At 43.3% G+C, this 12,930-nt stretch overlaps 1 protein-coding gene across 9 annotated transcripts in view; it reads left to right on the top strand.

Annotated features, from left to right (window-relative positions):
• The window catches only part of LOC137438964 (DISP complex protein LRCH3), a 94,143-nt gene that overhangs the window by 10,414 nt on the left and 70,799 nt on the right, over positions 1-12,930 (top strand). For all 9 annotated transcript variants that reach the window (XM_068134472.2, XM_068134474.2, XM_068134477.2 and 6 more), the window contains exon 2: positions 8,121-8,265. In XM_068134472.2, coding sequence (XP_067990573.2) covers positions 8,121-8,265 — 145 coding nt within the window. The remainder of the gene's footprint in view (positions 1-8,120; positions 8,266-12,930) is intronic.

Below are 12,930 nucleotides of genomic sequence, written 5' to 3' on the forward strand. Positions count from 1 at the left end.
TTGGAAAAACCGAAAAACTTTGCACTTCTGTCTCCGAAACTGCTCCATGGAAAAAATTGAAAGATTGCTAATTGTAAAGTACCCCCTCCCCATGGAGAATAACATATGCTAGTGATGTCATTGGTGTCGATTTATGACGTCATAAATCAACAAGTAGAACGCTTGATATGATCAGTATGAAATTTCTTAAGCGTGATCTGTGGATACATTGTGCGAGAAAGACGAAAAAATTGATGACTTAATGGTTTGGATATTCATGGTTCGGATGTTCGGTCACGCGGTTTGGAAGCCATATTTTTATGGCATGGCCCATCTGGAACAGCGTTTGTCCATCCATTCCATTTATGTCCCTCACAAACTTCCAATCAGAGCTGAGGATCTGGTCACATGATGGGGACAGCATATCCACCATTCAGCAGATCCATGCCCGACTACACCATTGTTAGACTTGTTTTAATTTTAAAGTGATCCCTCACCATTGACAGATGGGGCCAAAAAACAATATGCAGTTTTATATTTCAAAACGTGTGGACCGTTTATGACAACTAGGTGGATGAGTTTGCTCGGTGCTCGGGTTTTGTGTCCATGTGTTCTTTACCTCTCCCTCCCCCACCCCCCTTCCCACGCCTCCTCCCCCCAAGCCCTCTCCCTCCCACAGATCATCCGTTGTCCTTGTTCTCTGCTGTTGTACTTGTGTGCTTCCCTCTCTCTCCCCATCTTGTCTCCCGCTCCCTTTATTTGGTCTTTTGTGTCGGTTTGTTTTTATCATTAATGTTAGCTCTTACACGAGCCTCGATCTTGTATACAAAAAAGAAAACCACAAGCCGATTGAATTTTCTTTCAGGGATGCAGATGCAGCGTATCGGTGGGATACTGAAGGTAAACAGTTCAGTTTGGCGGAGCGGAGGTATGCGTTCTACCGAGTGCCGTTCTTCTTCTTTCTATTGAGAGTTCAATATGGCTTCTTACGACACAGTGATCGCTGACGAAGGATTTATTTATGCTTGAAGCACCACATAATGTTGATTTATAAATCGTCCGTCTGATTGTCAAACTTGGTGCTTCATTGCACGGTGGTGTTGCATCACAAAGTGTGCCGTCCCTCGGATGGATGTTTAGCTGAACCTCCCATTCCTCAGCAGCATTAATTGGTGTCTATTAAACATATTATAATTGGTGCCATTTGGGAGCAGTAGGCAAGTTATCACCGGCGCCTTGAACAAATTTCAAATGCTCGCCCAAAAATGCTCGCCCAAAATTTCAAATGCTCGCCCAAAATTTCAAATGCTCGCTCAAAATTTCAAATGCTCGCTCAAACTTTCAAATGCTCACCCAAAAATGCTCGCCCAAAATTTCAAATGCTCGCTCAAAATTTCAAATGCTCGCCCAAAATTTCAAATGCTCGCCCAAAATTTCAAATGCTCGCCCAAAATTTCAAATGCTCGCCCAAAATTTCAAATGCTCGCTCAAAATTTCAAATGCTCGCCCAAAATTTCAAATGCTCGCCCAAAATTTCAAATGCTCGCCCAAAATTTCAAATGCTCGCTCAAAATTTCAAATGCTCGCCCAAAATTTCAAACGCTCGCCCAGGGGGTATCACAATAACCTGGAAAATGGGAGTCATCGAAATGGGGTAATTTGGGGTCGAAGAGATCCCGAGTAGGGATGAGGGATAGAATGAGCATGAAAAATACACAGTTGTGAGCACTCATTACGAAGACCAATCGACACAAATGGAGAACATAAAATCCATGAGTTTATAGATCTGATTGTAGTTTTCGAAATATTCCTGGAAGTGTTCTCTGCATGTGAAATGTGATGCCGAATGGTTAAGGTCAAGACAACAAGCCGAAGCTTCCCAAAATAGACTTGTGGTAATATGGCTGCTTTCCAGAATGAATTTTTTTTTTCCGTAGATACTTTTGGCTTGAGGTATTCCTTCTTGTACATCAATTGTGGCCTATAATGGTAAACAATGGTGCTTGTGAGTATTTGGTGAAGATTCCAGCTGTATGGGTGCACCAGAAGTCCAGGTTGTTGGAGTCTTTCAAGATACACTGAATCGTACCGAGTACCTGGTTGAAATGCAAATCATTGATATCAATCTTGGTGTAATGATAAACTAGCGAAGTGCAAGTTCACTTGACATGTTTTCCGAAAAGAGAGGGTCATGTTGGCATCTTCTCTGAGGGGAACGTTTCCTCAAAACTCTTATGCTTGTCGTGTTTTTTTATTTTTATAATTTCCATTTTCATGAGGGATATCTGAAGGGACATTAATGGAAGCCTCGTTTAAATGTGCCGAGGAGCGTGGATGTTTCTTTGCCTGTACGACCGAATTCCCTCGAGGCGTTATGTTTTGAGCCTGCACATTCATGAAAGTCTTTACAGTCTTCACATTTGGGTTATCCGTCAGTCTGTCCGTGCGCGTATAGCAGATTTTCTTTACCACATTAACTTGTGAATCGCTGAACGGATTCCGACCAAACTTGGCACAGGTATTCACTGGGATATAAAGATGAACTGATTAGATTTTGGGTTAAACAGGTCAAAGGTCATGTGCCTTTTGAAAATCTTTTTTGCAGATGATTCACGTTAGCATCTGATATTTTCTCTTTCCTACTTTTCTCTTTTCTGTTCCATGTAACCTTTAATTGAGATCAAACGTAACAGTGGGTTGACATTCTAACGTGGGTGGATCAATCCATATATGCGTCCTGGTCAAACTATATTTTTATTCCTCCGCCCCCGAAGGTGGCTGGAGGCATTATGTTTTCGGGTTGTCTGTCCGTCCGTATGGGCTAAACCTCGTTTTTTTTTTCAGCAACCACATGGCCGATTGAGGCGAAACTTTCAGGATAGGAGTGACGCCCATGCAAAATGTTTTTTTTGGTTAATTTGTGATGTCATAGGTCATGTGGTATGGCAGCCATTTTGGATTAAACGCAAATAATAATAAAAATATTTAAATATTATATTATTATTATAATAAATTATAATAAATTAAATATTATATTTAATTAATTATAATAATTAAATATTATAATAAAAATATTTCTCGGAAATCGGTGAATGGAAACATTTGAAACTTGGCACATTGTCAAGTACTCCCGATGGCAAACAAAAGCATGATAATGATTACATCATTGGTGCAGTGGTATACCAGGCAAAAAAGTTTTCATCAAATTTTTTATCCTAAAAATCTAAAATTGCAAGCACATGATATATGACCCATTTGTATTGAAATATTAAATTTATGACATCATAGGTCACATGGTTTGGCAGCCATATTGGATTGAACCTAATATCTTGAAAAAAATCTTCTCCCAAACCACCAAATTTATTGATTCAAAACTTTACATGTCATTGGCTACGAATGGCGATTAAAAGTTGATCACGAAAACATCATTGGTCACATGGTGTGGCAGCCATTTTGGACTGAAGGAAAATAATAAATAATATCTCTGAAACCATTTACCCTATTGATGCAAAATTTTAAATGTCATCTAACACTATTGTTGCATATAGTTTGAAAATGATGACATTGTAGGTCACGTGGTCTGGCAGCCATATTGTATAGAAAAACAAAACTTATCCAATCAACACGAAACTTCACAAATGTGATCCCCTTCCCATGCATATGCAGAGTGGACATTTTACAGGTCGTCTGTCACGTGGTGTGGCAGCCATATTATTAGCTTGAAAGCCAATATTAAAATAAAAAACTCCCTTCTCCGAAACCGCTTCACCGATCGATATGAAACCTGTCCTGTGGTGAAAACAGCTGAAGGGATTTAAATCAAGCTTGTTTATATTTAGGACAGTGAACCAGGGCATCTATCCGTTGTCACGGGCAGGTACTATGCGGAGTCATACTGGTGACTCAGTCGCATTGCTCCAGTTATTTTAACATTAATCTTAGCTTGTGTCCAAATGTTTAATCTGAATACTTGATTGGTATTTATTTCTTTATATTTCCTGGCTACGCTGCGTGCTTTCCTCTGCTGCGTGGCATACTTTCCTCTGTGCGTGGCATGCTTTCCTCTGCTGAGTGGCATGCTCTGCTGCCTGGAGTGTTGCATGGCATACTTTCCTCTGCTGAGTGGCATGCTCTGCTGCCTGGAGTGTTGCGTGGCAATCTTCCCGGCTGCCCAGAGTGCTCCCAAGCTGTCCGGCCTGCTGTGCGTTCCGCTCTCCGGCTGTGCAGCTTGGTGATTACTAGTTACCCTCGCCAGAGGAGAGGGTATTGCATTTGAGTCCGTCTGTCTTTCTGTTTGTCTGTTTGTCCACACAGAATAAATATGATTTTCTGTGCAACTGTTGATCTGATTGACAGGAAATTTTCACCATAGGTACACCTCCTCCTGTATGATAAAAAAAAAAATTATTACGCAATAGGTCATGTGGTACAGACGCCATCTTGGAAAAACCCGAAAAACTTTGCACCTCCATCTCTGAAAGTGTTGCCGGGAAAGAATTGAGACATGGCTCATTGTAAAGAACTCTCCATGGGGAATAGCATATGTTAATGATTATGTCATAGGCTCCTCCATTATGACGTCATCATTTGACAAGTGCAAAACTTCATCCAATCGAGATGAAATTTATTGAGCGTCTAGGGATAAATTGGTGGAGAAAAAAAAAGAAGTCAGGAGACGATGATGGTTCACGAGCGAGCAGTATTCAATGACAAAGGACGGACTATAACCGAAACGGGCCTGGACAGGCCTGGCCCGGAAATGTCAAAACGAAGGCTATTGACCTTGAAATGAGATTTAAAAAATAATGTGTAATCAGTTATGAGGTTAGTTAGCTACACAATAGCCTGGTGTTGGCTTGGCGGTTAGGGTGCCGGCTTGGGATCCTAGGATCCTGGGTTCGAATCCCGGTCGATCGCTGAATTAACGCCAGGGGGGTTGACTCAGCCTGTCATCCTTCCGAGGTCGGCAAATTGAGTACCAGCTTGCTGGGATGAATGATCACGGTGAGTACCCCGATTTAGAATAGGTACACCGTATCCCTGCGCATCGTAAGAGCGTGACCAAGGGTTGGCGTCAGGAAGGGCATCCGGCCATAAAAACATTGCCTCAAACAGGGAACCATGATTGTCATGGGCCCCACAAGGCTAACCCCCGCTCTAGCGGGGATAATGGCCTTAAAACGATCATTCATTCATATTATTTTTTTCGCTACACAATACTGAAAATTCGGTGAAAAATGAAATGGGGAAAAAAAAAAAGAAAAATGAAAAATCGAGCTCCGTGGGGCTAGAGACATGACATTGGCCTAACCAAATATCGAAACCCCTGTCAGATTCCACCAAACCCCTCGGAGAAGATGTAGCTTGAACTCGATTACCCCCTAAAAAGACATCTTTTTCGGGCGTGGCTCCACCCACAATGGGCGCAATACGCCCACTCCAGGCAGGACACAACTAGATCACGATATCAACCTCCCACCCAAGTTTCATCAAGATCGGATGATATCATCGGGTAGTTATGCTGTGGACAGACAGACACACAGACAGACACACAGACAGACACACAGACAGACACACAGACAGACACACAGACAGACACACAGACAGACACACAGACAGACACACACACAGACACACACACAGACACACACACAGACACACACACAGACACACACACAGACACACACACAGACACACACACAGACACACACACAGACACACACACAGACACACACACAGACACACACACAGACACACACACAGACACACACACAGACACACACACAGACAGACACACACACAGACACACACACAGACAGACGCATATAGTGGTCACTTGATAACTCGTGAACCAATAAGTTAATCGGTCACGTGCCGTATGACTTTGGCCATCATATTTGTTTTAACACAAAAGCCTTAAAAACGACTAAAACGCATCCTGGCGAGGGTTTGCAATCTGATTGCTCTTTCGTGTTTGCAAATGTTTTTATTTTATTTTTTAAACTTTTTTTTTTGTGCCTCCACTGACAAAGTTGCTGGAGGCATTATGTTTTTGGGGTCTCCGTCGGTGCATCCATGATAGGTTTTTGTTACCATGATAACTTGAGTACAACAACAACAACAACAACAACAACAGGCATTTTAAGGCCATTTTCCCTGCTAGAGCAGGGTTTAGCCTTGCGGGCCCCATGACAATCTTCTCCATTTTGCCCTATTTTCGGCATCTCCCCTTGTTAACTCCCTTGCCAACTCCCTTGCCCTCATTTATTCTTCCACCACCTTTAGCCAAGTCTTTCTCGGTCTTCCCCGTCCTCTACTTCCTTCTACATTCATTTCCATCATTCTTTTCAACCAGTCACTTTCATCCTTCCTCAACACATGACCAAACCATCTCATCCTGTTTCTCTTCACAGCATCCATCACAGGCTCTATTCCCATCATCTTTCGCAATTCATCATTTGTCTTCCTCTCTCTCAACGATACTCCACACATCCTCTGAACCATTCGCATTTCCACCCTTTCCAGCCTTCGTTGCTGCTCTACATTCATTACCCATGTCTCGCTCCCATAAATCATAACACTTCTCACACATGCAGCATACACCTTTCCCTTCAGCTTCAACGGCACTCCCCTCCTCGTCAGCACGCCACTCAGTTCCCGAAACGTCTTCCATGCACATCTCACTCCAGCAACCGTCGCCGAGTCTGATCCACCTTCTCCATTCAGCACATCTCCGAGGTAGTAAAATGTTTTCACACCTTCCAGCTTCACACCATCTCCAAGATCCAACTCAACATTTCCTCCATCTGCAGTTCCTTCTGTGCACACCTTACATTTGAATGTAGCTGCCACACTGGTTAATGACCCTCTCAGACCACTACATTTTTGATGAACCCACTCAGCGCACATTGTACATTGAATGGAGTTCACTCGGACACCCTTCCTGCACACAGCACACGGCCACTTCCCAGTTCTTTCCACCTCACCACATGCTTTACCACTTGCCATCACCTTCGTCTTTCCGATATTCACCTTCAGACCTTTTGTCTCCACACATTCCTTCCACTTGTTCATCTGCTCCTTCAGTCCATCCATACTTTCCGCAATCACCACCAGATCATCTGCATACAACAACTCCCACGGTAAACCCTCCTTTACATTCCGAGCCAGCACCTCCATCACAGCTACAAATAGTCATCGACTTAGTACTGATCCTGGATGCACTCCCACCTTCACCTCAAACTCACCACTTGAGTTGAAGTATGTATAATGATGCAAGGATAAACTGAATAGATTGAGGATAAAGGTCAGTAGTGGTCCGGTAAGGTAAAAATTCTGTTACCGAGCTAACTTGTGAACCAGTGATGGGATTTTGACCAAACTTGGTGCAAGTGTATATATATTATGATGCAATGATGACTGATTAGATTGTGGTGTCAAAGGTCAAAGGTCAGACGTCATGTCAAGTAAACGTGATACTTGAGAACGGCTGAATGAATTTAAATTGAACTTGGTACAAATATTTATAATGATGTAATAATGTGGACCGAAGCATATCGGTTGAAGTCGAGATGTCAGAGTGCCTTGTTTATTTTCAGATCACCTCATGTCGATTCTCAGAGATGAAGTTATAAAAGGGGTCGTGATGTCCAGATTCTGTCTGTCCGTCCGTCCTTCCGTCCGTCCGTTAACTTTTTGCTATTTTTGCTGCTCCTCCCTTTTCACCAGGCTGGTTGTTCTGAAACTTGACACATGAATACAAGACAGTAGCCCACACAATCGCTCGTGCTTCCATTTTCAATTTCGGATCATGGGAGTTCCAAGGGGGGTTAACCCCCAAACTTTGGATCCCTACCCATCCCTTATTTACCAACTGATTGCTCTGAAACCTGATACAGTCCTTCTACTCTGGTCCACAGGATTGCTTAGTTTTAGATTTTTTGATTTTGGATCAGCGGGCCTCCCAGGGGATCAGGGTGCTCCCAGGGGGTTCCCCAAAATCAGCAGAGGTCTGAACTACAACCTCAAGGGATGACAGTCAGCCCACTCATGACTATATTGTATAATATTCATTTGCCCTAATTTGCTATTAACGTAACCGAAGCTATTTTATTTTATTTTATTTTTCCCTCCGCTTACAGACCTATCAAAGAACCGTGTGAACGAAGTTGCGCTCGAAGTGTGCCAACTGGTTTGCCTGGAATCCCTCGAGCTTTATCACAACTGCATCCGCACTATGCCGGAACATGTTGTAAATCTTCGCTCGCTCACTTATCTCAACATCAGGTAAGGCTCTCTGAGCCGGTCTTACTGGAGATCCTTGATCTCCGACCATCAGCTCCAATCATGTCTCTCACCATCACATGGATTTACATTTTTTAAAGTTGTATTCTCCCTTCACTTGCATAATCACTTACGTATAACTTTATGATGAAAACTATGTTCCATAATATTTGGTGATATCGTGTTATTTCCACATGTTCCTTCAGAGTGCTGATGTCTTGTTTGTTTAATCACTTTCTTTTTATTTATTATTTTATTCTGACGATGATAGTTCTGAAACTGCTGTGTGAGCCGTTTACTGTGGCAATCGTATTGTTTTCTTAATTTTCTTGGTTGCCTTGTTATTCTCCACTAGGAATGATTCCTTGCTCAGACAGACGCCATCTGTTTGTTACGTACACAAATACGGTGGAAATCTTGACTGAGCCAACCTCCCACCCCCCATCCCCCATCCCTCACCTCCCACCCTCAACATGCTCCATATGTGCTCCTTCCCTCCCCTTACTCATCTCTCCCAAATTTGTTTCCCTTCTGTCCCCACTCATCCCTTCACACCACACTCCTTATTCTCTCCCACCATCCTTCCTTCTCGCGCTACTCTTCCCACACTCCCTAAACCAAGTATTGATGTTACTTGGTTGGTCCATGTATCGTTTAACTTGTTCATTAGTCAGTATCCCACACATTCACTTCTTCCTTGTATGACAAGTTGATCATTCGATCTCAATCTCAGCTTGGGATTTAGTTCAAGGTTTCTAAGTTCTGATATAACTCAAATTTCTGGATTATTTTGAGATAAAGGGTCCCCACATTTGCATTTCCGAGTTTGTGTTCAAACAAGGACCATTTGTCAGACCATGTTTTTTTCGCTGATTATTTTGATTTTGGCATTTGTTGTAATTGAGTTACCTTCTGGATTCCTGTGCAGAGGTCCTGGTGTGTTCAGGGACTTCCCAAACAGTGCCTTTTGTACATCCAGTGGATCCTCTCTTACTCTATTGATGCCTAATTTTTGTGCCTCCACTGACGAAGCCGCCATAGGGATAATGTTTTCGAGTTGTCTGTCTGACTGTCTTTGATAGGTTTTTATTTCCGCGATAACTTGAGAACGGCTGAAGGGACCCGAGTCTAACTTGGTGCAGATATGTATAATAAGGTAAAGATGAACTGTCAATACTTTGGGGTCACAAGGTCAAAGGTCAGGTCATGTTAGGTAAAAATCCTGTTACAGCGATAACTTGTGAACTAGTGATGGGATTCTGCCCAAAGTTGGTACAAGTATCTGTTGTGATGCAAAGATAAACTGACTTTATTTTGTGGTCAAGAGGTCAATGGCCAGGGTAAGGAAAAATTATGTTGCCACGCCAACTTGTGAACAAGTGATGGGAATTTGAACAAACTTGGTAGAAGTATATATGATGCACAGATGAACTGGTTGGATTATTGCAACAACAGATCAAAGGTCAGAGATCACGTCAGGTAAAAACGTGATAACTTGAGAACAGCTGCAGGGATTAAAATCAAACTTGGTACAAGTATGTATAATGATGTAAACTTGAACTGATTATATTTTGGGATCAAGAGGTCAAAGGTCAGAGGTTATGCTAAGTAAAGATTATGTTGCTGCACCAACTTGTGAACCAGTGATGGGATTTTGAACTAACTTGGTGTTAGTGTATATTATGATGCAAAGATGACCTGATTATATTGTTCCGGTTTTGAGTTTGTACAATAAAGGTTAATTTCCCCCTTCATAGTTTCACACTACAACACGTAGCCTCGCGCGATAGTTCAGTTATGTCTTAGTAAATGTAAGCATAGTCCTTTTCCTGTGTTAGTTTTGCGTTGAGTAGAATAATGAGAGTTAGGTCCTTCCATTGCTTATGACGCCTCGATACTGTGGTTTTTGGCGCAAATTAACACGAGGCGGGCCTGACAAGTCGAGGCAAGACCGAAGGAAGGCGGAGGAGAAGCCGACGGTAAGAGCGACCCGCCAATCAGGGCTCGAAGGGAGTGGCTTAGCACTGTGTCAAAAGGCGTGGTTAGAACATTCGATGGGGCTAAGGGTGTGGCAATAAAACCCTTTGCGCACCCCAGTTGAGGAGAGGTGTGCTGAAAGAAGTCAAGTAGTTATGGGAGAGGCGCTTGAGAAGTGAACAGGTTAAGAGTTATGGGAGAGGCACTTGTGAGTGTTGAACGAGTTATGGGAGAGGCGCTTGACGAGTGAACAAGTTCTGAGGAGAGGTGCGCTGAAAGAAGCCAAACGGGTTTTGAGGGAAGAGGCGTTTGAACACGTTAATTGCTCGGTTGAGCTTGAGGCGGATCCTCTCGATTGAGTTACGCGAGTAAAAGCGCGCCACTGATTAATAGCGCTGTGAGGAACCATCGAGCCGTGCGAGAGACGTGTGCATTTTCCCGCCTGCCTGCTCTGCCCTTTGTTCGAGAGACGCGCTGCAAGGATCCCTCCCGCCGCCTACTTGCCTTCATCGAGGGACGTGCTGTGACCGGGGAGGGCCACGCCGGGCGAAGCTGTTCCTGGACGACCAAGCCAGCGCGCTCAGCGCGTGAACACCATCCTTCCTTCATTTCCCCCTGTGAGTGTGATCGGGCCCGTGTCTGGGGATAAGCTAAGACTGTTTAAGTTCTGCCCTGTGTCTCTGCTTTCTACCGATCCTTGTACATAATAGTGTAAATAATTATTAAACCTGTGTTCTTCCTTTTATTCGACCGTCTCGTCCCTTCCATCTATTGACTAAGCGTGGTACGAATAAAACCGCTCGAATCGGGTTCTAATACCAGAGATATGCACGGACCACGTGGTACGCCATTCGCTCGGACGTACTCAAATTACGCGTGGTTCGTGCGAGGCTTGATCCCCGCTTCCGCGGCGGCGTGGGTACTTAGGTACGTGCGAGAATTGTCCCGAAACCCTACTTTGCATCTGCCCGGGAGGGGCGACTCAAGTCTCTCGGTTGCGACGAACCAAAAAGAACAAGGGGCTTAATCTCCCCTTGGTAAGGGCAGGAGGGTCGCGCGGAAACGGTAACAATATTTTGGCATCAAGATGAAGAGTGAGGTGATTTTTGTGATTTTTGTGATGTCAGAGGTCATGTCATTAAAAAAATGTCATGCTTGAGAACAGCTGAAAGGATTTAAATCAAACTTGGTACAAGTATGTACATTCGTGGCCAACAATATTGGCACCCTTGCACCTTTTTCAAATAACTCACAATTTTCTAAAAAATAAGTTGAAATTGACAAAACTATTTGGTCTCCACAATTCTTTATTTTACTGTTAATATTACAGAACCTTTGTTTTTGATTCAGAACTTAATATATCCTTTTAAATCAGAAAATAAAATTATTGACACCATTGATTTCATATTTGGTAGCACAGACTTTGGACAAAACAACTACAGCCAAGCGCTTCCTGGAGCCATGAATGAGCTTCCTACACCTCTCTACTGCCAGTTTGGCCCACTCTTCTTGTGCAAACTGCTCCCATTCTCCCAGATTTGAAGGGTGCCCTCTCCCAACTGCTGTTTTCAGATCTCCCCACAGGTGTTCAATGAGATGTAGATCTGGACTCATTGCTGGCCACTTCAGAACAGTCAAGCATTTTGTCTTGAACCATTCCTGGATGCTTTTCTAAGTCTGTTTGGGGTTCATTGTCCTGCTGCAAGACCCATGACCTTCTCTGGAGACCCAGCTTTCTGACACCAGGTTGAACATTGCACTCCAAAATGCCTTTATCTCCTGATTTAATGATGCCATGCACACATTCAAGGTACCCAGTGTCAGAGGCAGCACAGCAACCCCAAAACATTACTGAACCTCCTTCATGTTTGACTGTAGGGATGGTGTTCTTTTCTTTGAAGGCTTCATTTTGTTTTCTGTAAACATAGAGATGATGTGCTTTACAAAAAGCTCTAATTTGGTCTCGTCTGTCGACAGGACATTCTCCCAGAAGGATTTTGGCTTGTTCAGATGTGTTTTGGCAAACTCCAGTCGGACTTTCTTATGTCTCTCTCTCTCTCTCTCTCTCTCAGCAGTGGGGTCCTCCTGGGTCTCCTACCATAGAACCCGCTTTCATTGAGTTGGCGACGGATGGTGTGAGTTGAAACTGTTGTACCTTGTGTCTGAAGGTCAGCTCTGTTTGGCAGTTGATCAAGGTGCTTTCTCCACCATTCAAACAATCATTTGCTGCAATCTTTGATCAAGTTTTCACTTGCGGTCACGTGCAGGGAGGTTGGCTACAGTGCCATGGGCCTCAAACTTCCGGATAACATTGCGTGCAGTGGACACAGGAACATCAAGGTCTCTGGAGATGGACTTGTAGCCTTGAGATTGTCCATTCTTGGCTACAATCTTGTGTCTGACCTCCTCAGACAATTCTCTGATTTTCTTTCCTTTCTCCATTGCCATTGCGGTACACACAGTGACACAAAACGATAGAATGACTCCTTTTCTCCATTCAAACTGGTTGAATGAGTGATTTTTTATATTGCAGGTACCTGCAACTCACCGTAGGTGAGTTCAATTCCAAAGTAAAGGAGAATCACATGCTTGAAATCTAATTATTTCTTACAACTTCTAAAAGGTGCCAATAATATTGGTGCTTTTCTGACGATTAAAATCTTTCCAAGGAACGGATAGTGTAGTGGAAAT

This window comes from Myxine glutinosa, chromosome 13 (genome assembly GCF_964187855.1).
Source record: "Myxine glutinosa chromosome 13, kmMyxGlut1.1, whole genome shotgun sequence".
NCBI lineage: Eukaryota > Metazoa > Chordata > Myxini > Myxiniformes > Myxinidae > Myxine > Myxine glutinosa.